Source organism: Saccopteryx bilineata, chromosome 2 (assembly GCF_036850765.1).
Source record: "Saccopteryx bilineata isolate mSacBil1 chromosome 2, mSacBil1_pri_phased_curated, whole genome shotgun sequence".
In the NCBI taxonomy this organism is placed as follows: domain Eukaryota; kingdom Metazoa; phylum Chordata; class Mammalia; order Chiroptera; family Emballonuridae; genus Saccopteryx; species Saccopteryx bilineata.
The window spans coordinates 89212430-89239806 of NC_089491.1; the positions used below are offsets into that span (position 1 = coordinate 89212430).

General features: G+C 41.1%; 1 protein-coding gene across 2 annotated transcripts in view; it reads left to right on the forward strand.

Moving 5' to 3' along the window:
- Window positions 1-1608: 1608 nt before the first annotated feature.
- Window positions 1609-27377, forward strand: part of TEK (TEK receptor tyrosine kinase) — a 127380-nt gene continuing 101611 nt past the window's right edge. Inside the window, exon 1 of one of the 2 annotated variants that reach the window (XM_066257377.1) lies at window positions 1609-2117. In XM_066257377.1, the coding sequence (XP_066113474.1) occupies window positions 2066-2117 (52 nt within the window). In that variant the 5' untranslated portion in view covers window positions 1609-2065. The remainder of the gene's footprint in view (window positions 2118-27377) is intronic. The other variant, XM_066257376.1, reaches the window with a different exon arrangement.

Here is a 27377-nt window from a genome sequence, read left to right on the forward strand (position 1 = left end):
TGGCTCTACTGTACATGATCGGTATACTGCATTGAATGTCCACCACCCCAAGTTACCCTGGAGCTAGTGATATTTCCAAGGCCTTTCATTGCTGCTCCATATGTCCATATGGGCCAGTAGCTCTCACAAATCTCAGCCACCATGTTCTTAAAATAAAGCACATTTGTGATGACACTCCCCCACCCCAGGCTTTCACAGTGACAGAGATACAAAGCTCACATCTTCTTCGAACTGCCCAGATGAAAGGACCTAGGGATCAACTTAGGGATGCTGAGAGTGGGACAGTTTAGTCATTTAGACTTGAGCGAGGTTCCAATCAGAAGGGAAATTAGTCACATCCAGTCTAAATCTTTCATTTTACCTTGAGTAACTGAGGCCTAAGGATGGGAAATGACTTGTCCAGAGGCCTCCCAGGCAGATCATGGCAGAACTGGGATGAGAACCCAGAATCTCTGACTGCTAGACTAGTTGTTTACACTGCCAAATTTAAAGCCATCTTCTGGGATTAGAGAATGGCTTCTGGCAGAAGCTCTTAGGACTGAAATCAGAAACTGACTGGAAAGATTAGAGAAAATGAATTCTGTGTGAATTAGGCACTGTACCAGATGTTTTTACGTGGTTTTAATCTCGAAAACCCTACAAATAAGATATTAGTACCATTTTACACCTGTTACCTGAGACTCAAAGAGATTAAGTGTCTTGTCTCAGGCCACATAGCAGCCGAGCCAGTACTTGAACCCAGCTCTGCTCGAAATAGCCTGGGCTCTCCTCCTTCAACACAGGGGAACCAGCAAGTGGCTCTCAGATCACTGCTGATGTGATAAAACCTGGGACAGAAATTAGGTGAGACTAGCAGCATCTGCCTTTTCCCGGGATGGCAAGAAGAGGAGGAGCAGACAAGACTTTCCTCAGGCACGACAACAGGGCGAAGAACAGTCAGCTCTCTGAAGTCACCCTTCATGCTATGGAGAAATTAGCATCTGAATTAATTAAGGGTCTCTGATCTCATTGTAGGTATGGTTATGCCAATGGCTATTTTCCTTTGGCCTATGCACTCTCTCTGCTCTTATGAACAATATTTATATCCCATTCTGATCACCTCTGTTTGGTTTTTACACAGGTTATTTAAAATTTGTTTTTGTACATTATTTTCTCCTGACACACCATTGGCCAATAACCAGAAAATCCCTCTCATAACTAAAAATTTTGTATGCCAAGTTCTTTAAGAAATTAGATCACCTTCAGATGAATTACTAATGAAAACTAAAGTGATAGCTGGTAGCATGGACATCTCTGGGCTCTTGCCCAGCAAAGAAATCATCTGTGTGAAAGAAAACAGGCTAACAGTTTTGGACTCTGGTCTCTGTGACCACACTAAGCGTTGACCTCTCCGGTAATGAGCCAAATTAATTGCCTTTCAGGTTGTGTTCTCTTATCACAAAAAACCTCTTTTCCCAATCCAAACCACGTGGGTTAAAAACGAGAAAACAAAAGCAAAAACTGCTTCCCACACCCAGAAGCCCCTTCTGTCAGGGATCCCAAGTGGACCCTGGAGAGCCGTTAGAAGGCTGGGGAGGGCTGGTCATCATCGCATACCATACATAGGTGGAGGGCTTGTTGTTTTGTTTCCCGCCTATGAGAGGATACCCCTATTGTTTCTGAAAATGCTGACCAGGACCCACACTTCCAACAAAAATTCCTCTATTCCTACAACAGCAGCAAGAGCAGCAGAAACAACGGCAACAGATAAGTGTTTTGACGAATTGCAAGATGGAAAGGGTTTGCAGTGCCCCCAGCCCTGCTGATACCAAATGCCTTTAAGATACAGCCTTTCCCATCCTAATCTACAAAGGAAACAGGAAAAAGGAACTTAAAACTCCCTGTGCTCAGAGACAGAAATGAGACTGCTACAGCCTGCTTCTGTGCTGTTCCTTCTTGCCTCTGACTTGTAAACAAGACCCACTAGGAACACTAGAATGGAAAGTCACAAACCTCTGGCTGTTTGAAAGGATCCTGGAGACCTCATGCACATCTGTGGAAACTGGATGGAGAGATTCGGGGAAGCATGGACTCTTTAGCCGGCTTAGTTCTCTATGGAGTCAGCTTGCTCCTTTCTGGTAAGACCTGGCTTTATTTTTTTGATTTACTAATTTTTTTTTTTAAACAGTGATTCTGGGCTCTCTCACTATTTCTTAGTGCTGGTTAACAAGAAACAGCTGTGGATAGGCACTGTTTCTCTATTGAATGTATGATACTCCATTTAATATCTGTAAGGATTGAAATGCAAAGTCCTGGGGCACGAACTGATTTTTCCCCCCAGTTTCTCTTTTACATAACCGCCCCCTGTGTTACTGCAGACTCTATGAGGATTAAGAAGATCACTTTATTTCAAGAGATTTGCTTATTAGGTGTGTTATTTTACAGCTCCTCCTTAGGGATTGTTTTCTTAACTGAAAAAAGGAAGAAGAAACCTGGTTTTACCCACTCAAAAGAAAATCTTCAGTAACTTTTTCAATAAGGAAATTCATGCTGAGAATTAGGGAGCCCACTAAAGGCAGTGGGCAGATTGTCATTTTTAAATGAGGACAAAAATGCTTTCCTGCAGATTTCCTAGCTGCATTCTATTTTATTCAAAGCATTCAAATTAGCCAAAATAGGTCTATTGTTTATTCTTCTAGTTGGGGTCAGGGAGATTAGGGCTATCTAATTTTTGTTTTATCTGAAATAAAATATACTTCTCACAAAAAATTAGGGGATATTTCAAAAATGAATAAGAAGCTATAAAATATTCCCTAATTTTTGTGAGCAATGTATGATATTTGGCATAAAATCTTAATTAGCCCGATGAAATGAACGTTGAGGCAGTTACCCTGATCACTGGCGTAGGAGGGTATTGAAACCTGTTGCGGAGTGAGGACTGGGTGGACTGAGTGTTTTTAGATTTTGGGTCTGTTGTTTAGATTCTGTAGAGTGGCATGCCTCTGTAGTTCACGTACCCTATGAGACACTGGCTGGAAGTAGTATCAAAACCTGAAGTGCAAATAAATCACAACTGTAATTGCCATCTATCTCTCCCCTTTAGTTTGAAAGCATTGTGATTATTGTAATGAAAATAGAATTGATGTTGGAAATGAAGTTCAGGAGGTTACTGAAATGAAAGGTGCCGGCTGCTATATGACATTAATAGAATTGGATCCAAATATATCTAATCATCTGTTGTTATTTTTATATGTTTCTGTATGCTTGAGGTCTTAAATATTAAAAAATTAACCCAATAAAACAATGGAATTGCATGTAAAGTAATTGATTATAGCTCTTCAGTTTGCTTTCAACAACCAACTATATTGAGAATTTAATAATATTTTTAAGACCAAGAATATGTATTAGAAATTTCTGAAAATTAAAAATTACCTGAGATGGTTTTAGTACTTATTTAGAAATTAATTATATTAATATAGAAATAATGCTGGTATTTTTCTGATAATATATACCTTTACACCAAATAATTATCATAGTTCTATCTTGGCTTGCTTTTTCTCTGTGTAACATATTTATCTATGACATGAAATCTAGAACTTATTCTACACCAGGGATTATAGTAATCAAAGCCCAGGGGTCTATATTTATTTGCTCTGAGGTATTTTTTAGGTTAAATAATACACAGACATAAAATTGTTTTAATTTACATTTTTCCCCTAAAGTGACTATGTATGGCAATATAGGCTTAGAAAGGCTGCATAAACTCAAACAAAAAAGTTATGTGGCCAAAAGAATTGCTACATGTCTGGTCCGTTGTTCCCTGAAAACAGCACAGACTTCAGCAAGGAGAAGCACAAAGATTGGATTTTATGCTCTTATTGAAAAGGGAGGTGATAGTTAGCAAGGTGGTCTCTGTGGTAGGCATGATGTATTGAATCCTAACTTACATTCCTACTAAGCCCCAATGAACTTGAATACCCAAGGCTTGGTAATTATAATAACAAGAATCCAGCATGATAACATCTATAGTCATAGAAGCTCGTTCTTCAAAACAAACTCCACTGGTCGACTATAGTAATGGAGCAAGGGCTCATGGGTTAATCTCTCTTGTCCAGTGGGTTGTTCTCATTTCTTTTTTTCTAAACAAACAGAACTGAAAAATGATATCACATTTGCCTCAGTAAATGTGGCTCTGGGTAGCAGATGCTCACTCATAAGAGGGTTAGAGGAGCTGTGTAATTTTCAGAAGACCTCTTTCAAACCCATCTGGATTCTGATACATTTACCTCCCAATTGAGAATCATGGGCAATTTCAGTTTACAAACAAATTCTTATGAAAATACCAACATTTTGCCCCTGGCCAGTTGGCTCAGTGGTAGAGCATCACCCAGCATGTGAATGTCCTGGGTTTGATTCCTGGTAGGGTACACAGGAGAAGCAATCATCTGCTTCTCCACCCCTTCCCCTCCCCTTCTCTATCTCTTTATGCCTCCCACAGCCATGGCTTGATTGTTTGAGTATATCAGCCCCTGGCACTGAGGATGGTTCCGTGGAGCCTCTGCATCAGATGCTAAAAATAGCTCAGTTGTGAGCATGGCCCCAGATGAGCAGAGCATCGGCCCCAGATGGGGGTTGCCAGATGGATCCCTGTCAAGGTGCATGTGGCAGTCTGTCTCACTATCTCCCCTCCTCTCACTTGGAAAAGATGAAAAAGAAAGAAAGAAAGAAAGAAAGAAAGAAAGAAAGAAAGAAAGAAAGAAAGAAAGAGAAAAAAAGAAAATATCAACTTTTCCCTACTCCCCCATCTTCACCAAACCAGACTGCTCTTGCTAAAGAGTTATGTATATATAAGGTGACCAACCTTTTTACAATGAAAAAGAGGGCAAAAATAAATTGAAGAAAACAATATCATAAGTAAAAGAAACATTTTATTCATTACAAAAATAATACACTATAAATGATAAATGCATAATAAAAACATTTGTAATATTTTATATTGTAATTATGCTTTCATGCCTATTAATTTTTAATAATAATTGTAAGAACAAAGTACTCATTTAGATACAAATACATCACATCACACAATGGATCGACTCTGCATTGATCGAATACGGACATTTACAGATTAGTCTTCCAATATCAAAAAGGAGGACATGTAGGAGGACACTTCAAGGGAGGACTGAATTTACAAAAGAAGGACCGTCCTCCCTAAAGGAGGACAACTGGTCACCTTAGCATACAGAAAAACAAAATAAATCACTCTTTCTGCTTTATCATAATATGTCGTATGTGGTCAACACTGATCCACAGGGAAGTCTCTGGTAACATGCCTTCATATATATTTCTGTCTCACTTGACACTTTAAATGACAACCTGGCTTCAGAGATAGTAAGTATCTTGTCTGGAGTGGCAGAGGAAATTCACTTACAGGCACGCCTTGGAGATATTGTGGGCTCAGTTCCAGACCACTGCAATAATGCAAGCGTTGCAATAAAGTGAGTCATAATCTTTTTGCTGGTGAAGGGTCTTGCCTTCAATTTATAAAAACACTACTTCTGTGAAGCACAAAAGAGCAAAGTGCAACAAAGTGGGGTATGCCTGTATATGGTCAGGAAAGTGGTTCCAGATGGAACCTTCTCTATAGGGCTGGTCGTATAAGGCTGGTCGTATAAGGCTGGTACCAAGTCTGAATAATCAAGGGTGGAGGTCTAGAAGCTGGGATCAAAGACACACCTGGGAATTATCTTCAGAGGGAGGAGTTTTGCTTCCCTCCTAAGCATTGTCTTTGTTGGGAGGTCTCTGCATTTCCTTTTCAGCCCTACCCTGGGAGAGCTTCCTGAAAGAGCCTAGTTCTTCTAAGACATCTCTCCAAAAGGAAGAGACACTTCTAAGTCCATCTCACAAGGCTATGCTGTGTCCTCTGGGGGCATTCAGATGGGAAGGCTCCAAAGTTTTCTGACATTATCAATTTGTCTCCTGGGTTTCTACCTCTAAAAAGATGTGTATATGTGTGATTGTGTCACCTTCTTATTCCTGTTCATGGCTTATTAATTAAAGTGCAGAAAGGATTCAAATAATTTTTCTAGGCTAGAAGAGTAAACCCAACCAAAAAGATACCAGTTCAAAATAGATTAATGTCAAATTATGCAGTTGGGTTTAATAAGTAAATTATGTATGTTTACTTTGAAAGAGACCTTGTTTGTTTAAAGGTCTAGTGTCACCAGGTATTACCAAGTTTTGCTGATATGCAAATTCATAGGAACCAACACATTCTCTACTTCATAAAAAGGTAGAACATATGCTGTGACAGTTTGCACTGGTAGAAATACAGGGTCCAATTTAGGAATAGTCATCACTTCACTCTACTGCTCAGAGTATATCTACTAAACACTGAAGACATTGAGAAATTTGACAGCAAACATGATAGGCAAACAAGAAGATAAGTGCTTTAGAAACCATGTCCTATCGGAATATCTAGCCAGGAAAAAGAGGTGAATAATAGTGTTTTTAAGGTTTTCATATGGAGGACATCATAGATTTACATTATGTTTTTCTAGCTATAGGATTCTGGGATGGAGGGAGTTGCAAAAAGACAGAATTTGGCCTTACTGATGAAAACCTGTTAACATCCCCTTAAGGAGTGAGCTACCATACTTTAGAGTGTTCGGGTATAGGTTGGGTGATCATCTATTAGGAATGTAAAAAGAGGATGTAGAGTGTGGTGGTTACTACACGGCCTTTCATGTTCTTTTTTGTTTGTTTGTTTGTCTTTTGTTTTACAGGGACAGAGAGAGAGAGAGAGTCAGAGAGAGGGATAGACAGGGACAGACAGTCAGGAATGGAGAGAGATGAGAAGCATCAATCATCAGTTTTTCGTTGCAACACCTTAGTTGTTCATTGATTGCTTTCTCATATGTGCCTTGACCACGGGCCTTCAGCAGACCGAGTAACCCCTTGCTCGAGCCAGTGCCTTGGGTCCAAGCTGGTGAGCTTTGCTCAAACCAGATGAGCCCACGCTCTAGCTGGTGACCTTGGGGTCTCAAACCTGGGTCCTTGATATCCCAGTCCGACACTCTATCCACTGCGCCACCGCCTGGTCAGGCCCTTTCACGTTCTTTTCATTTTACTGTCTGTAGCTCCTCACTGACCACTTAGCAGATGGATAATGGTTCAGAAAAGCTACCAGGATCTTTGCCCAATTAAACCAAACTAAGTGTATATGTCCTGAATGTGGACTGAAATATAGTCACTTTGCACTGATTTAAACTCAACATACCTTTAGAGAAAAAAGAGAAGCACATGAGCATGTACTGTGATGATTCACTCTCTCTTGAAGCCAATGCTCTATGACAGTGGTCCCCAAATCCCGGGCCGTGGACTGGTACTGGTCCATGGGCCATTTGGTACTGGTCCGCAGAGAAAGAATAAATAACTTACATTATTTCCTTTTTATTTAGATTTAAGTCTGAATGATGTTTTATTTTTAAAAAATGACCAGATTCCCTCTGTTACATCCATCTAAGATTCACTTTTGACGCTTGTCTCGGTCACGTGATACATTTATCCGTCCCACCCTAAAGGCCTGTCCGTGAAAATATTTTCTGACATTAAACAGGTCCATGGCCTAAAAAAGGTTAGGGACCACTACTCTATGGGATAGAGCTAATCAAGAGAGCAGAAGAAGGAATTAAGAAAATGTATCAGTCTTGGCAGGTTTGCTCAGTGATAAAGCATCGGCCCAGTGTGTGGAAGTCCCAGATTTGATTCCCGGCCAGGGCACACAGGAGAAGCGCTCATCTGCTTCTCTATCCCTCCCTCTCTGCTTTTCTGTTTCTCTCTCTCTTTTCTCCTCCCCTCCTGCAGCTATGGCTCAACTGGAGGAGGATGGCTCCATGGCCTCTGCCTCAGGTGCTAAAAAATGGCTCTAGTTACAATGGAACAAGGGCCCCAGATAGGCAGAGCATCGCCTCCTAATGGGCTTTCCAGGAAGATCTTGGTTGGGGCGCATGCAAGAATCTGTCTCTACTTCCCCTCCTCTCACTAAAAATAAAAAAAAAAAGGAAACAAAACAAAAAAGAAGATGGATCATGAAGTCATAGACTGGGTTTAAGCCCAACTTGGATGACCATGGGCAAGTTATTTGACTTCACTAAGCCACAGTTTTCTTTTTTTTTTTTTTTTTAATTTTTTTTTAAATTTTATTTATTCATTTTAGAGAGGAGAGACAGGAGAGAGAGACAGAGAGAGAGAAGGGGGAGAGGAGCAGGAAGCATCAATTCCCATATGTGCCTTGACCAGGCAAGCCCAGGGTTTCGAACCAGCGACCTCAGCATTTCCAGGTCAACGCTTTATCCACTGTGCCACCACAGGTCAGGCACTAAGCCATAGTTTTCTTATCTTCTATGAATGAGACTATATCTTTCCCAGAGTTGATATAGGCATCAAGTGTGATAATGCATGTAAAATATTTAACCAGTAAGAACTCAATAAATGAAGCTAGTGTAGTCAAAAGAGAAGTGTTGCAGTGAAGATACTACTAGTTCAAGACTGATCTAATATTTTCCAAGGTATAGTGGGGTCACTTACTACTCATAGAAGCAGTTTCCCTCTAAAAGACCTCAACAAAATCAAGTTCCTTAAATTTTGCGCTGGAAACTGCCCAGTTGACAAACCTACTGACTACCCAGTGCTTTTCCTCACCTACCCACTCATTCCTTCTCATGGTCCTTCTGCTTCAAATAGGGCCATCTATACAATGGATGCATTCTTTCCTCTTGGCTCTGGTTCACGCTGTTCCATCCCTTTGGAAATGGCGCTCTTCATGTCCATGCTGCAAACACAATTCAACTCGCCTAGCCTAGGTCAGCTCTTCCTCATGATGTTCTTTTCCTAGTTCTGAGTTCCCTTACTACGCGGGCTGTATCTGTGAGCCTTGTATTTAGCTGAATTAGCCTCTTACATCATTGACAAAGAATACTATTTCATTTATTATTCTTTAAAGTGCATGTATTTGATATTCAGTAATTTTTATTGACTGAGTTTAATAGGCCACAGTGAGAAACTTAGTATGCCACAGAAGACCTGAAAGAAAGAGGCAATGTTGTAGATAGGGTTATAGCCATACTGAAATAATAGTAATAATAATAATAATAATAATAATAAATTTTATATACATTACAAATAATATTCACTTATGTCTTAAAACATTGCCTTATGTTTGATGTAAATAAGTTAAAAAATGCTTTTTTCCCTTAGGTATGAAACATAAAAGACATTCATGAAAATGGGTTTAACCAAGGGTTTACCTAATACTAGGTATTGTACAATTGTTGAATACTACTCAAAAGATATATATATATATATATATATATATATATATATATATATATATATACTTTTTATTCAATAGACATTTATTGAGTTATTGCCTGCCTACCTATCTATCATTCATTCATTCATTCCTTCACCTATTATTTCAGTTAATGAAGACATATTGAGAACTTACTTTGTGCCAAGTACTAAACTAGATACCAGGAATGCAAGAAAGGACGAGGCTTTGTTTCCCCTTGCTAAACTCACATTTTAGTAATAAAGATAAATATAGGCAGATGAATTACATGACATTATGATAAATGATATAATATGGACATATACAAAATCTAGCTTTTCAAGAGCTACAAAAGTTTTATTGGCTCCAATAAAAAGTAAAACTTTAAAATCTAAATTAGACATAAATATTTAATTAAACATCAAAAATGAAATGTCAACTTCATTAATTGCTGCTAAATTTAGTGTGAATGACATTAATTTTTCTCACTTTGCAAGAACTTCTAATAGTCATGAATATTTTCAAAAATTATGGCTAATTATAGTTATGAATTACTCATAGACAAATGATTTTGAAACTGAGAACATAAAAAAGAAAAGGAAGAAAGAACTTTCCATGAGTGGGAACATAGGGTGTGAAATGGGGCAAACTCCAGGAAGTTGAGTAAGCCTGGAACGAAAGGTGGAGGTGGAGATTGGGGTCAGAGTGGGAAAGACTTCGGAGGCCATTTTAAGTAGTTAATGCTTTATGCTGCACATGTTGAAATTTAGCATTATGTTTGTCCTATCATATCTGATTTATGCCTCGGAAAATTCACTCCACCACGGAGGATGGATTGACGTGGCAAAGACTGTAGGCCTGGGCCAGTTAGTTCTTCAGGCCGAAGGCCTGGCTGAAGAGGGTGATTTGAAAGTGTTTAGGAAGTAAAATTGTAGGGGTTGGTTATTGATTGCTTCTGGGAAGTTGACGGAGAGGGGGAAGAATGAGATTGCTTCAGGATTCTGGCATTGCTAATGGTGCCATTCAGTGTGTTGAAACATGGCAGAAAGAGCTGGTTAGAGGTGGGCTGAGATGGAGCAAGTAATCATTTTATACCTGTTGACAATGAGGTTCCATATAAAAATAAATATTTGGAAAAATTTGGCTTTCTGGGTCTGACACTCAGAGGAAGGGGATTGGGAAGGGATTGAGACATAGAAATGTTTGGTTTATGGTAAGTGAAGCCATGGACATGCATATATCTTTACCTCTAAGGGAAGGAAGGGAAAGAGGAAATTGCTAAGGGTTCTATGAAGAAGCAGTCAGGGAATTGGCAGGACAAGCAGGAATCCAATCGGATTCCTTTCTGGGGATTTTAGAGAATTGGTGTTGTGATCGCTAAAGAAGGTGAGTGTTAAGAAGGGGACAGTAAGATAGGGGCAACAGAGTGACAGTCTCAGGGTATAGCCTGAGGAACCAGACTGTATGTATGCTGTCTTACAAAGAGCCAGGTGCACTAATAGTATTAGGAACCCAAACTGGAAGGGATGTCAGAAGATCAACTGGCGTCACTCCCAGCCTTCAGGAAAGGGAATGTCTAAAGTTACCTCCCTTATTTCTGGAATTTAAAACTGATAACCCAATTCCCACCAGTCAGGCCGGACTATTTCTTAAGTCACATCACCAGTGCGGAATGTTTTTTAGGTTGAGGCATGCCTGATTTTTGTGTCTCCCCTGCCCCCCCCCCCCCCGCCTCCTTTTGTCCCTTCAGGAATCTGCCTGTGTTCCTTCCCAAAGGCTGCAGGGACAGGTGTGAGCACATGGGTCGGCCAGATGGACAGAGTCCTGACCCTTTTCAACACATCTGTTGATTAGAGGGAGTGTATTCCCGCTGCCTGGTGATTCCAGGTCTAACATGGTATGGGTGTACACAAAGAGGAAGAAAATTAAAAGATAAACTAAAGAAACCCGCCAGGCAGCCTGTTGAGGGGACTCAGTGTGTAGCTGCTGCTTACTCTCTGCTTGTCACAGACCCTTGCCCAGAGCTTGACCAGTGAGGTGTGTGTGCTGGTCACACCCATCTCAGTAGATCTGTCAGCTTTCCCGCTTTTGTTAGAGGGTGATATCATGCTTCCTGGGGGGAGCACTGGAAGACAATGCTAGGCCACTTTCCTCCAGATACAATAGGCGGAGTCAGGAAGGCAGTATTGACATTGCTGGGGCTGGGGAGGCACTCGCTGCTCAGCAGCCATCAGATGGTGAACCAGCTTAACCTTGGCACACAGGGCCCGGATTGTGCAAGGCGTCTGGCTGCAGAGCCAAGGGGACTCCACCCTGGGGACAGGAGTGCTTTAGACATCTGGGAATCTGGAATGGGCTTCAAATTCCGATCCCTGTGTCAAAAACAACCACAGCACAATAATAGTACCAGTAATAACAAAAATGACTACCATACATTAATACCTCTATGTACCAGTTGTTTAATTATCATTTTAATATCTTCCAATGACTTTGCACAATAGATCTTATTACTCATTTTTAAAAATATATGTTGAAACCAAGGTTCACAAGGGTTAAGTGACTTGCCCAAGGTTAAACTGTAGTAGACATTCATGACTTTGTACTGCCTAACATATCTGTTTTTCAAGAACTGCTGTATTTCCCTCCATATGATGCTGATGGCACTGCCAATCATCATCCATCTGATGACAGCAGTGGTTCAGACAGAGGCTGCATGACCCACAGGGTCAGTTAGACTCTTTATTTGGGACTTTATGAGCAATATGTTCTCTTTCTTCTGTGAGGACACTGTACACTTGGAGTTACCAGCTTCCATAGGCACTTTAAAAAAAATTAAATGAAAGACAGGGAGGCAGAGAGACAGATTCCTGCATGCAACCCAACCGGGATCCACCTGGCAAGCCCCCTACAGGGTGATGCTCTGCCCATCTGGGGCTGCTGCTCCGTTGCTTGGCAACTGAGCTATGTCAGTGCCTGAGGCAGGCCGTGGAGCCATCCTCAGCATCTGGGCCAACTTGCTCAAAGCAATAGAGCCATGGCTGCAGGAGAAGAAGAAGAGAGAGAGAGAGAGAGAGAGAGAGAGAGAGAGAGAAGGGGGAAGGGGAGGGGTGGAGAAGCAGATGGTCGCTTCTCCTTTGTGCCCTGACCAGGAATCGAACCTGGGACTTCCACACTCCAGGCTGACACCCTACTGATTGTCGAGGGCCCTTAGGCACTTTACTGAGGACAGTAACAGAGAGACCAGAACCAAGACAAGCACTCTGATATTATTTGAGCACTGGTTCCAGTGGTTATAGATCCGAGACCCATTCCTGTACCTTCCAATCATGGGAGAGAGTCACTCCTATTTGCTTTCACTATTTTGAGTTGGTTTCTGTCTTTTGAAAGTGAATAGTCCTGAAAGACCACATGATCCCAGTAGGAAATGATGGAGACCAGAGTTAAGTTGAGAATGACCTTAACCAAAATTATGAGCTCTTTCAAAAATTTCACTGTGCGGTCTTCTGACTAGTATCTCATGGTCTCAGGGTGGTTCCTTGAAAATGAGTCTGATCACAGTATTTATTCATGTGACCTTGAGGAAAGATCTTAAAAGAGACACTACTGAAAAGTATTAGTACAAGGTTGGTATGTGTTGAGCACTCAATAAAAATCAGATGCTCTTAATTATTTGCTTATAAACAAGGCTGGAGACTCTTATATTGACTATGACAGTCCTTTAAAAGCACAGATCTGTCCATGAGGACAGGTGACCACATTCCATGCCAGGTGAAATTTCCCAGCTCCCTTGGTGAAACTCAGCATTGGTACCTTCAGCTTGGCTTTGTCTCAGGGACAAGGAGGAAAAGCTTAGAGCTATGTGCTCTTGGGATTTTACTAAAAATCTGGAGTGTCAGGTGGTGGAATCCCTACCTGTGGCTCTAGCAACTCACAATATAGTGCTCCCTACTTTTCTCCTGCCAGCCCCCGTTCCCTCTCTCCTCTGGTCCTGACTGACCCAAAGTGCTAGGATGATTTATCTTCTGTAGGGCCCTCCCTTACTTACCTCACACCTGACTCTTAGTTCTTGACAATTTACTCTAAAATTGTCATTTCCAGGTGAAATGTGCCTCACTTCTGACTAAGCTCATTATTGGATTTTTGGACCTGTCCTGGAGCGAATGCGTGCATGTATGTGTTTGTGTGTGTGCACGTGCGCATGTGTGACAATAGTTGTGCCTCCATTCCACCACTCTCTTTCCTCTAATTCCTTCGCCTCTTCCTCTCAGATTCTCTTGTGTCCAGCACCTCTTAGATCCATAAAGCACTCCCTATTCTATTGGGGTCGATTTGAACACACACTTCAGTTCAAGAAGCAGAGTGGAGGTGGGTTGGTTTGGTCAGCAACTTCTTGAGAGCTGGCATCAGCCTGACTCACCAGGCTCCTGTGGTTCTCAGTCACTTGTGCTGTGTTGGAGCAGTTTCAGTCACACCGTGCTCTTTGCAGTTTCCAAACATGCATTCTCTCTCTCTCTCTCTCAATTTGGTGAGAAGAGGGGAGACAGTGAGGCACTCCCACGTATGCCCCAACTGGGATGCACCTGGCAACCTCATCTGGGGTCAATACTCTGGTACCGAGCTATTTTTAGCACCTGAGGCTTTTGCACTTGGACCAACAGAGCTATCCTCAGCACCTGGGGCCACACTTGAACCAATTGAGCCACTGAGTGTGGGAGGGAAAGAGGGAAAGAGGAGGGAGAGGGAGGGGAGAAGAAGCAGATGATCATTTCTCCTGTGTGCCCTGACCTGGGACATCCATAAACTGGGTTCTATCCACTAAGCCACTGGCCAGGGCCCAAACATACATTTTTAAGCCTGAGGGCCTTTGTGTATGCTGCTTTTTCTGCCAAGAATGCCCTCTTCTCATTCTCTTTCTCACCTGTCTGATTTAATCATGCCCTGAAGTTTATTGCAGGTGTTATTTGTTCCAATAAATCTTCCTTTACAAAAAAAAAATAAAAAATCTTCCTTTACTTCCTTACATGGGTAAAGGCCCTGCCTTAGCCAGGATTCCACCAAAAATGTGGCCTGAGGCAAAGGCACATGTGCAGGCATATTGTTTGGGAAGTGATCCCAGGGAGCAAAAGTGGGGGACTAGGTGAACAGAACTGTAACAGATGTGTTATGTTGGCCATGGCTATGGATGCCTGGTATTCCAGACCTCCTGAGGAGCCTTATGAAACGAGACTCAGAACTGTCACTACAAAGGAAGAAAGGTGTTCATCCGTTGCTGTACTCCCCCTTTACTCAGGCATTGAGTAGGTGTAAGAAGCTAGCAAGTTACCACTGGTGTCCTGTGCTGATGTGCCAGAGAAAGTTCTAGAAGAGGAAGTGAGATATACTAGCAGCGAATCTGGGAGAGCTACTTTGAGGGTCCACCTGCTCATGGCTGGTAGAGGCCTGTGCGGAAGTGGCCCCTGCAGAAGCAGCTGCAGCAACAGCTGGGATGGGGAGGATTTGCATTGGTGCCCAAGAGGTGTCGGATATGGGCACCCTGTGCTCGCCTTGGCTGTAGCACTTACAATGTTAAATTACAATTTACACTTTACTTGTTGGTTTTACTCACTAGGCTATCAGCTGTGTTTGGCATGTCAATATACTTGGCACAAGGCACAGGGTCTCAGCTGGCAGAGAGATGCCTTAATACATGGTTTTGCACTGGATTAAATGTTCTGACCTAGTGCGTTCCTAGCTGTGCTGCATACACTGCTACTGGCCTGAAAGCTTATTTTATGTGGGGGTTGGGAGAATATTTTTGATAATGATATGTATTAGTATGTAGATATAGATATGTATATATATTATATCAATCATATAATGTTAGGACTATTCTGGCTTAATGTGAAGCTAAGGGAAAAAAGATGAGTTAAAGAGAATGGTTAATAGAATAATTGTACAAGTAGCATGTAGACTCAGCAAGAATCATTAAAGTGATGCATAAATTAATGTAGTTTGGGAGACACTGCTGTAACTAAGTGAGTTAGTTGATCTTTTTAAGAACTCTGTGTGTGGGCCCTGGCCAGTAGGCTCAGTGGTAGAGTGTCGGCCTGGTAAGTGGATGTCCTGAGTTCAATTCCCAGCCAGGACACACAGGAGAAGTGAAGCAACCATCTGCTTCACCCCTCCTCCTTCCCCTCTTGCTTCTCTCTCTCTCTCTCTCTCTCTCTCTCTCTCTCTCTCTCTCTCTCTCTCTTCTCATCCCCTCCTAGGACCAAGGCTCCATTGGAGCAAGTTGGTCCCGAGCTTTGAGGATAGTTCCATGGCCTCCACCTCAAGTGCTAAAAAATGACTCCAGTTGCAATGGGGCAAGGGCCCCAGAGGGGCAGAGCATCGCCCCCTAGTGGGCTTGCTGGGTGGATCCCAGTCAGGCACATGTGGGGAGTCTGTCTCTCTGCCTCCCCTCCTCTCACTAAAAAAAAGAAAAAGAACTCTGTGTGAGTGTCCAGTAAAAAGATAGACAAGTAATTAGGCATGTAATTAATATAACCAAGTTGACATGAGCAAAGCGAAAGAGAGTCTGATGATGATCAACCTGTCTCACATAACTATCCTGGACTCTAATCTTGCTTCTCCCAGAAAATTTGCAAAATTGACATTTGTTAATAAATTACAGACAAGATCTATTTTGTCTTTTGGGCATATTGGACATCCCTCAAAAAAGGCCCAGCAGTAGCCAATAACCCAATGAGCAATGCCCACCAGTGGAGGAATGGGTGGGTGAATTATAGTCATTCATTCAAGGTAACTGAGCCCTTTCTATGCACTGGGAATCTGCTAGGCATTGGCATTACAAAAATGGTAAAGAGAGGGACCTGGCCTCAAGTAGCTTGCAATCTGATGAATGAGAACCTCTGCTCTAATAGAGGCTGATGACATATTCAGGGAACATGGACACTAGAGTGGAGTGAGTAATCTCAGAAGAGAACAGGCTCTCCTCAGGAAGGTGACATTTGAGAAGGATGAGTAAGATTATGCCTAGTGGAAAATCAGGACTGGGTATGAGGAGCAGAGGCATTGTAGGCAGAGGGAAACACATGGAAAATGAGAAGAATAAAGTTTAAGAAACATTTGTGCAGTGGTGCTGTGTGGCAACACTCTAGGTTACACTGAAGGAGGTGGCAGAGGAGAAAGCTGGAAAATTGGGTCGGGAAGAAGGTAATTTGGTTTGTGATGGGCTGAGCAGGACAGAGATATGTCTGGGAGATGTTAGGATGTTGGATGAAGCTGTGTGAGGGAATGAAACTGACCAAGGGGTAATTCTGGGAATAATACCTCAACCAAGGGGTATAAGAAAAGGAAGCTGAGGCATTCAATGAGACAAACCAAAGGAGGAGAGAGTTTTAACTACTTCAAAATTTGCAGAGGCAGGAGCAGGGTAAGGAGAGGGACTGGAGAATTTGTCAATTAGGTGCTGTAGCAAAGCATTTTTAGTAGACGGGCAGGTCTGTGGTTGAGGAGTAAGTGGGAGGTGAAGACATGGAGTAGGTAAGCAGAGGTTCCTTTCTGAGAGATGCCCCATGCCCTGGCAGGTGCCTGTATCCATGTGCTTTTCTGTAAGCCTGATTCTAGATGATCTGGTAGGAGAAGGGGTGAGGTCCTCTCTGCTGTTGCTGACTCGGGCACTAGGAGGATACGCAAAGTTTTGAAGAAAATTGGGAAAGACCTCTCCAATAACAGACATTCTCCCCTTTCCCTGAATGTGGTCTCCACATTGCCTGAATTAGGAAATTATTATCCTTTCACAAATACCTGGTAATGGAGATAGATGTTTTCGTAGAGAGACCACACACTGTTACCCAGAATAACAGGGCAGTAGAACTGTCAGACTTGCAAGATTATCTAGTGTAGTGTGGCTGAAATGCCTTCACAGAACACTAATTCCAGGAGAGGCACGGAACCTTTTTTCCCAATATCATATGGAGCTAATGTGCCATATCTTAAGAAATGCTGATGTAATTCAACCTGCTCATTTACAGATGTCGACACTGAAGCCCAGAGAGTTCAGCACTTACTTAGTTCAAGCATTTAACTCACTCTGTTCATCAGAGGCTAAGTTTCTTCACTTTAATAGAGAGCACAGACGGCAACGTAAATTAGAGATTAATTCATGTTCTATACAGTCAGATGAGGTGGGTTCGCATTACAGCTTTATCATTGTATCGCTTAGCTATTTTTGTGTAGCAAACTACTCCCCAAACTCCGTGACTAACCCCGTGTTTAAGATCACTCACACACCTTTGAGCCCTTTGAGGTTTTGCTGATCTATGCTTAAGCCCAGCTAGGTGGTATTGCTTCAGGCTGCAGCAGCTGGGGCCGCTGTGCTTCTTGCTGCAGGTGTGTGGGTTGTCTGGGGGACTCTGCTCACAAGTTTCTCATCCCTACTGTTCTTATGGTGATGTTAGAAACACAACAAGACTGAGTAGAAACAAACAAGTGAGACTTCTTAAGGCCTAGGCTTGGGACTAGCCTATAGTCACTCTCAAAGTCATGTGCCACGCCCAAAATCAAGGGCTGGGAAGTACACTCTGCCACGATGAGGCCAAAGCAAGTGTGTGCATGCAAGGAGAGTTCAAGAATGGGGGCCAGCAATTCAATCTGATGTTAGCTTTGTGCTGTGGTGCAAGTTCCTTGACTTCATCTATAAATAAGCACCATAACAACGCCGACCTCTTGGGGTCATTTTTTTGGAGGAGGAGATTAAGTGAGGTAGTTCAGATAAATCATTTAGAACAATGCTTGAACTCAGAAAACACTAGGTGTTCATAGTGTTACTAACTTTATCCACCATCGCTACCAATGCTTGATGGAGGGTATTCAAGGTCTGTGACGGCAATGGCTCTGGGAGGGTTAGGGTTGACTTTACAAACCGGCCCAGCATCAGCCATTCTCCACCAGCAAAAGGGCTCAAAGGAAGACCCTTCTGAAGAACCCCCACATTACTCATTTGTGAATTCCTTTATTTCTTTTATAAGTGCATAATAGCTGCAGATGTGAGGCCCCTGGCAGTGTGGCCTTGCTTTGTGCGGCCAGCCCTCCCAGCCCCTTCTCCCTGTGTATCTCACACCCAGAGTCAGCTCTGCTTTTCACACAAACTGTCTGCCAAGAGGTGTGGAACCGGAGCCAGAAACACACAACAGCTGCAGGAGCTCAGCCGCGTTCAGAGGCTGCAGTAATCTCCTAACAGGCCCAGCCCAACACGGCTCTGACCACCGAGTGCCGCTGGAGTGTATAAGCCATCAGCAAAGTGATTCCGACATGAGTAATACATGAACCCTGCCAGCTGCTTCTGGATTCAAACAAAAAGCAGTGTTGTTGCCAGCGGGGGGGAAAATCACTATTAATTGCATCACTGTCTTTTCACAAAATCTGGGAAGAGCCAGTGACTTGGGCAAACTTCTGTTAGAGGCTCTCTTTCATTCTTCTAGAGATTGCTTTCTGATGGAACTCATGACTTATACCCCCACCCACCCCCAAGCCCACCTTTGCACTTTAACCAGGTGGTTATGATCATAGGCTCTGAGGGCAGATGAATCTCAGCTGGAGCCCCAATCAACAATGTGACAGCTGTGTGACTTTGTATAAGTCATTTCACCTCCTTGTAGGTGGGGGTCATAATGTTATCCACACCAAACAGTTGCGGCAACTGAATAAGATAAGCAGATCAAATGCTTAGCAAAGTGCAGGTTCATAAAAGATGCTCAGTAAATATTAGCTGTCATTATTATTTCCTGCCTCCCTATGCCACTAGAGTTACTGCGCCTAAGAGCACCCTGTCTCCAAGAATCTGTATAAATGTTATTTCCTTCCATTCCAGCCCATTTCAACCTATCTCATTCCTTCCCAACTCATTCTATTCTAGAAATACATTTCAAAGTCCTATTTTGTGCTAGCACTGGGTCAGCAGGTAAAAGATAAATAATATACAGCCATTGCTGCTGAGTAGTTGCTTTTGGGGTATGAGTTACAGATAGACAGACATAGATTCTTGTTTTTCATAGTTATTATGTTCTATAGACCACGAATACAGGGTTATTTTCCTACAAGTTGCAACATTTTTATCCACCATCAATACATTATCCAGTTTGGTGTGTGTTTCTGTTTAAAGACAAATTATTAAATGTAGTATATGGCTGAATCATTAACACAAACTTGTGGTTAACCACACTATAACTCCTGTCTGAACAAAGTTTATTTAACCCATGCCTTTTCTCTCAAGGCACCTCACGCCATTCTTGGGCTTAAGAACATTTCGATATTCAGCGCTATGCTTGGGGACCATTTTAATTGGTAAAATTGCCAACAAAAAGCACAAAAACGTTGGGGAAAATAAAAGGTACTACATGTACCGCAGAAAGAACACTGGTTTACAGCACAAGAGCTGAGCAGAGAGGTGTCCTGCTTCACCTCACTGGTAATGTTGCACCCGAGAATGCAGGTTTTTCCTGGCTCTTCACGTGTTCTAATGGTGAATGACTGGGAAGTCACCATGAGTATCAATTTTGAGGTTATACATAAATTGCAGGCAAATTCTCAGACATGGAATCAACAAATAATGAGAATAGCGTGTTTGTGCAAATGGCTGAACAACTCAGATTGCGATAGTTTCCATAGACGTCCGGGCAAGCACAGGAGAGAGAGAAATGAAGTCAGTCTGGGACAATCAGGCTCCAGGGACTGAAATCAGACTCTCAGATGCATTTCTTTCCTCTTCCTTTTTTTCTCTCTTCAATTTAGAACTTAAATTTAATGGGGAGATGTTGGTACAGAAGAACACATAGGTTTCAGGTGAACATAGGAGGGCATTTCTGAAAGACGAGATAAAGATAGAAGCATGGAGGGTTGAAAGCCCTAGGTAAAGCCAGACCGGCCATTCCGGGGCCCGGGAGCAGAGGGATTCTGCCTCCAGCACTGTGCTGAACCCAGATTTGACTGGAGGAACTCGGGAGGTCTCTTCTCACCCACATCCATTCAAAAGCAAGACCCAGCACTCCCGAGATGCCACACCACAGTGTTAGCAGGTAACAGAGAGGTTTTAGTGGGTCAAAAGAAAGGATGATTTGTGTTGTGCAGCTCCCAGTCCCCTTATTTCTCCCCCCTTCCTTTTATTGCTTCTACTACTCCACTTTCACCCCCACTTGCATAAACTGTTCTGCAAAACGAAGGCCAGCTCCTTATCTAAACCCCGCTCTGGAATCTTAGCAGGAGCCCTGGATAGCTACTCAAGTATGGCTTTGGGGAGTTTTTTACTCCACAGGGCTTATCCAAACATTCACCCAGTGCAATACTTTATTCATATTTTGGCATAAGCAATAAAGAAGTACAAGGTGTTAGAAGAGTGACCATCGACAATTGCTGCCTTGCTAAGTTATTCGTGAAAGAATAAGTATTTTTTCATCTTGGATATGTGATCCACGGTTGCTGCAGTTTTTGTAGAATCAAGTGCAGGTCCTAACTACATTAGAAATTGAATGCATTTCTGATAAACTAGGAAAGGAGACATCTCTAATGTTTTCCTCCACAAGGTTGATATGTAATTTTAATTATTGTAGTTTTCTTATATATTTCACAGCAAGCTTTTATAATTTTCATCACATTAAGTTCTAAACATTTGTTCCTAATAATTCTTAGCAAAATCTCCAAAGTTATTGTTTTTGAAACTTAACAAATAGTCATGAATTTTATCTTGACAAGCAGGAGAAATGGCTAAGAAAATTCTGGGAACAAAAGAGGAATGTCTTGAGACCAGCTCTACTGGATCTTAAGAAAGAGCCCAGTAATATTACAGTGGTGGGCAGTCCAAGAGTGTGGACACAGATCAAGAGACTAGAAAGGCCAAAATCAGAACTGAGTTTCTATAAATTTTTAACATCTTATAAAGGATACACATCAGTGGGGAAAGGCATAATAGTTCTAGGAAAAATTAGTTTTCTGTTTGAAAAAAAAAAGAATTGTTTGAAAAACCCATCTGTTCCCACACACCAAAACAAATTGCAAATGGATTAAAGAGTAAATGTAAAAATGTAAGCAATCAAGATGATGGACGTGAATATTTATTGACTTTTCATATGGAAAACAGCTTTTTAAGTGTAAAAACAATAGAAGAAACCACAAAAATAAAAATCAAAACACTTAGCTACATAAATATCTTAACTGTTAATTTAACAATAAGCGAAATTAGAAGGCAAAGAACAAGTGAGAAAAATACTTGCAACAAATATGACATATAGGATATTGAAGTATTTTTATAAAAGAAGCCCATTGAAATTGATAGAAAAAACCTCAAAACATCAATAGAAAAAGAGAGAAACAAATAATTCACAAAAGGAGGAAATACAAGTGGCGAATAAGCGTGTGAAAAAGTTCACCCTCTACATTAAAATCAAATCAAAATAGGTACTATTTTTTTTATACCAAACCAGCAAGGATTAAAAAATAAGTAAGAATATTCAGTAACACATGGCTGGGGTTGATGAAATATTCACTTATACATTGTAGCTTTTTAGATAGAAATTTGGCACTGTAATGTAAAATGTTATAAGATTTTAAATGTTATGATAAGATTAAGTAAAAATTCAGGATATGAAATAGTATTTGGTTTTAGCCCAGGGAAAAACCAAGTACTATGTTGGTTTCTGCAAATTCTCTCTCTATATATTTTGGGGGAAAAAATAAAGGCTATAAATAAAATGTTAACAAGAATACAAATGTTCCTTTCTAAGCATTTCTCACTTCTCACTATGTTTGGGTAGTCCTAGTCTGGTGTTTAAAGAAGGACTTCATTCATAATCAGGAGATATATTTTTAATAACTTACATTCTTAATATCCTAAACAAGATAATTAAATGTGGTATTATTTTATGGTTTTAGAGATACATTCTGATGATGATTTTTATTTTTAAATTGTTATCACCTACCAGGATAAAAATAAATATAAAAGGACCCATATTTATTAGGACCTTTGTATATTTTGGGCACATATTTTTGATTGTCAAGATATTAATTAATGCAGTGTTGTTACAGAAAATAAAAAGAGTCTAGAGACAACCTCTTCCTTGGACATTTTTATTGGAACATTCAGGTGGCCTATTGAAATAAGACCCAACAAGACAGTGAGAAATGTTTCTTTCACAATATTTGGTCGATTTTTAAAGTTGGGAAACAAAAACTACTATACAAATAGGAACTCTGGATAGTTATTTTAAATTAAGGCTCCTTACTCTCATCCACTGTTGGTGGAACTGTAAAGTAGTACAACCATTATGGAGGAAAGTATGGTGGTTCCTCAAAAAACTGCAAATAGAACTACCTTATGACCCAGCAATCCCTCTACTGGGTATATACCCCCAAAACTCAGAAACATTGATATGTAAAGACACATGTAGCCCCATGTTCATTGCAGCATTGTTCACAGTGGCCAAGACATGGAAACAACCAAAAAGCCCTTCAATAGAAGACTGGATAAAGAAGATGTGGCACATATACACTATGGAATACTACTCAGCCATAAGAAATGATGACATCAGATCATTTACAGCAAAATGGTGGGATCTTGATAACATTATACGGAGTGAAATAAGTAAATCAGAAAAAAAACAAGAACTACATGATTCCATACATTGGTGGAACATAAAAACGAGACTAAGAGACATGGACAAGAGTGTGGTGGTTACCAGGGGTGGGGGGAGGGAGGATGCAGGAGGGAGGGAGGGAGAGAGTTAGGGGGAGGGGGAGGGGCACAGAGAAAACTAGATAGAGGGTGACGGAGGACAATCTGACTCTGGGCGAGGGGTATGCAACATAATTTAATGACAAGATAACCTAGACATGTTTTCTTTGAATATATGTACCCTGATTTATTAATGTCATCTCATTAACATTAATAAAAATTTATTTAAAAAAAAATTAAGGCTCCTTGAAAATGTAAATTTCGCTGAATAAAAAAATAATTTATGTTCATGCAGAAAAATGTGGATATGCAGAAAAATACATTTTTAAAAGTTCAGCCATCAGTTAACTAGACACGCTTCTCAATGATATGTATATATCATCATAATATTTAAAATATATATATATATATAGAGAGAGAGAAATAAGAAAGAGGAAAGAAGGGAGGAGGTGGTTGTTTGGTTAACATAGAGAGTGAAGTTGCAGATCTAATCCAGGTCTTCTGATGCCAACACCTTATAATCAAGTAGTGCCTGAAACACATGCTTTCCCTCTGATCGCTTAGACTTAACCCTGAAGTATGGCATAAGGATTCTGGGAAGTGTGAGGGATGCGGATCAACATCAGAAACTGGTTTCGAATGTCATATACACATTATTTGTTAATAAAGGAAAGAATCATGTCTTGTTTTTAGGGCCATGAAATAGTTGAGAATATCAAAGAATGCCTGCTGTCAAGGCTGTCTTTCAAAATGCTGTGCCCCTCTGGCTCTGTGTTTTGCTCCTCATGGCACCATCTTCCTCATGAACCTTAGGAGCCACTGTCAACTGAGTTTGGATAAGGTGAGGGCTGCAGAAAACCTCTGCCCTCATAATCTTCTGCCACCACTTCCTTTGTTCCCAGTGGCCGTGGGACATGGTCAAACCTGAGAGTCAGTGTCCTCAGTTTATTGTTGCCCTTTGTCACTTCTAGTCAAACTGCCAGAGTATGCCCAATCTGTTTACTAATCTCCCACTAGATTGTGGGCTGGTGGCATTTATACTTGCTTTATAAAGCTCTGGGGGTTCAAAGAAGGCACCTGTGTGGTTGTCACAGCTGCCAAGAGGTCGGAATCGGTGCCTGTTGACCACTGAGCCTGAAGCCTCCACTTCATCCCAATTTCCACCAGAGTAACTATATTTAGTCAAAAGAGTGTCTTCAGCTCTGACCAGGCAGAGGTATAATGGGTAGAGCACCGAACTGGGACATAGAGAACCCAAGTTCAAAGCCCAGAGGTCATGGGCTATGAGCATGAGATCATAGACATGACCCCATGGTCGCTGGCTTGAGCCCAGAGGTCACTGGCTTGAAGCCCAAGGTTGCTGATTTGAGCAAGGGGTCACTTGCTCTGCTGTAGCCCCACCCCCCACCCCCATCAAGGCACATAGGAGAAAGCAATCAATGAACAACTAAGGTGCCGCAACGAGAAATTGATGCTTCACATCTCTCTCCCTTCCTGTCTGTTCCTATCTATCCCTTTCTCTGTCTCTGTCACATGCACAAAAAAGAGTGTTTTCTGTATATTTCACTGGGAAAAGAATGCCATAGGCTAGGGGTGATAGGTATTCTGTAGGAGGAATTATCGGCTAAGCCAGCAGTGGTCAGAAGTCCAGGTTTTGAAACTGAAATATGAAGCATGGAAAGCTGATTTGTTTCCTCTTTTTGCTATAGACTGGAGACCAGATGATCACATCTGTATGTAAAGGTTGGTAAGGATTGACTAAAGGTTTGAGTAATTCTTTTAGGAGTAAAGGAAATACAATTTAAGTTATGAACTTGAGTTTTGTCAGTGCTATGGTGAAGTTTGTTTACTAGAAAGCAAAGTTTTGGGTGGATGAGCTGTTATTGTATTGATGTTAATATAATATGTATACTTGAATTAGAAAGTTAACATCTCATTTGCTCTTTGAGATTTACGGCCTAGAAACCTGCAGTTCTAAGTGCTTGGGGAAGCAATTGAATATATGCAGTTATTTTCTTCTCAGTTGATATTTGAGTATTGCTCCCTTTGATACATAAAAATTTGGAAATTAGCCACACAGACCTCAACAATTAGATTTTAATTTCAGGCATATAAAACAGAGCAAAAATTTGGCTTTTCTTGAGTACATTATACAACCTGAAAACTAAAGTCAATTTGACATAGTTTGAATTTCTTTAGGAGCCAAAATTAGGAGTGTGAAAATTCTATTTGAAATTTAGGGCACTGGCTTATTAGTCATGATTAGTTATATTTTAAAATTCTTTTATTTAACAAAATATTTATTATTTATTATGTTTTTATTTTTTAACTTTTTAATTTTTTGTTGAATTTATTAGGGTGACATTGGTTAATAGAATTATACAGGTTTCAGATGCACAGTTCTATAATACATCACCTGTATATTATTACATTGCGTGTTCACCACCCCAAGTCACCTTCCTCCATCACCAACTACTCCCCCTCTACCCTCTTCTACCTCCTCCACCACCTCCCTCTTTTGCCACACCCATACTGTGGTCTGTATCTATAAGTTTTTTTTTCTTTGCTTAATCCCTTCACCTTTTCCACCCATCTCCTCAATCTTTATGCTCTCTAATAGCTGTCAGTCTATTCTCTGTATCTATGAGTCTGTTTCTATTTTGTTTGTTAGTTTATTTTGTTAATTAGATTTCACATATAAGTAAAATCATATAGCACTTGTTTTTCTCTGACTGGATCATTTCACTTAGCATAATAATCTCCAGGGCCATCCATGCTGTTGTAAAAGGTAAAATTTTCTTCTTTTTTTACGGCTGAGTAGTATTCCATTGTGTAAATGTACCACAACTTTTTTACCCATTCTTCTACTGTTGGGCACCTGGGATGCTTCCAAATCTTGACTATTGTAAATAATGCTGCACGAACACTGGAATGCATATACTTTCCAATAAGTGTTTTGGGTTTCTTTGGATGTATTTCCAGAAGAGGAATTTCTGGGTCATAAGGCACTTCCATTTTTAATTTTTTGAGGTGACTCCATACTGCTCTCCAAAGTTAAGATTCTGAGTCCAGGGATTTTGAACTTCTGTTGTAGAGCACATGATAACCTTGTCTTCCATTTATGACCTTAGACTACAAATGTGTGTCATCCTTAGATGGAGTCCGATTTCCTCATTAGGTGAATTGCAGATGGAAACCTCACAGCCCCTCCTCGAAGTCAAGTCTGTTTGAAGACCTAACAGATGAAGAGAATGGAGCAGTAGCAATGCAGCCCAAAGGGCCAGGTCTTGCACTTCTGAGCTTTCAGAAGCATACGTGCTGACTGAGGCCCTTTCTTACCCATGTTTGTGTTGCTTCTCCAGGTTCTTAGATCATGAAAAACAGGGAAAAAAAAGAGTGTGAAGTAAAAGTTTAAAAGGACCCTTGCCCTACTTCACCATTATTGTGCTGGGTAGTATTCACATTGGCTCACTCTCTGGACCTTATTTTCTATAGATATAAGAAAAAAATTCTACTAAAAATGTTCACTTTTTCCTGTGATAGGCTCTGCACACAGGATCACACCTCAGGAAGGCTGGTTGTTTGATTTTGCAGGGAAGCAAACCCCATTTTCTCTTCATGAGTCTCACAACTTTAGGGGATCAGAAATCATTATCATCATCATTGTTTATTGACTATTCTATTTGTCACACTCTTAACACATTGTTCATAAAATGTACAAAATGCTTTTTCATATGAATGTAGATTTGTACATTTATCCATCTCCACAAAATGGTCAGAGGTGAGGATCATCACTGCCACTTTATAGGTGGCCAGGCTGTGGCATAGAAGGCTAAGTCACCTGTGAATGGTCCTGACTTACATGAATAATGTCTGGCAGACATGGGATGCAGACCAGATGACTTGGTCCCTGGCCTCTGGCCACACACAGCACCACGCTGCTGCTCAGCAGGGCTAAGCTTCCAGGCCCAGCCCTTGCAGGGCACCTGGAGACTGATGTTTGGACATGTCACCATGATGAAAGGTGCTACTGTAAACCCAGGGCTTAGTGTGCATGGCACAAACCGCTTTCTCTCCTTCCCAAGAATTCATTTCTAAACAGGTTTATCTTTTTATTCTATGTGTACAATAACACCAACCAGAGATAGCCACTGTTCACATTTTCCAGATAAGACTGAATATTATCCCTCCCTGTGGCGTTCAGATGTCCTCTTCTGGCTTTCCTCTGTGAATTCCCAGAACACTCACATTCTCATGGGTACTTCCCACACTAAGCGCTGACTACAGTTTTGATTTTATTTAATTCAGAAACTCCCTTGCTGACTCCTGCCTGTGTGGTCTCTGTTCAATTTGGTGTCAACCTAA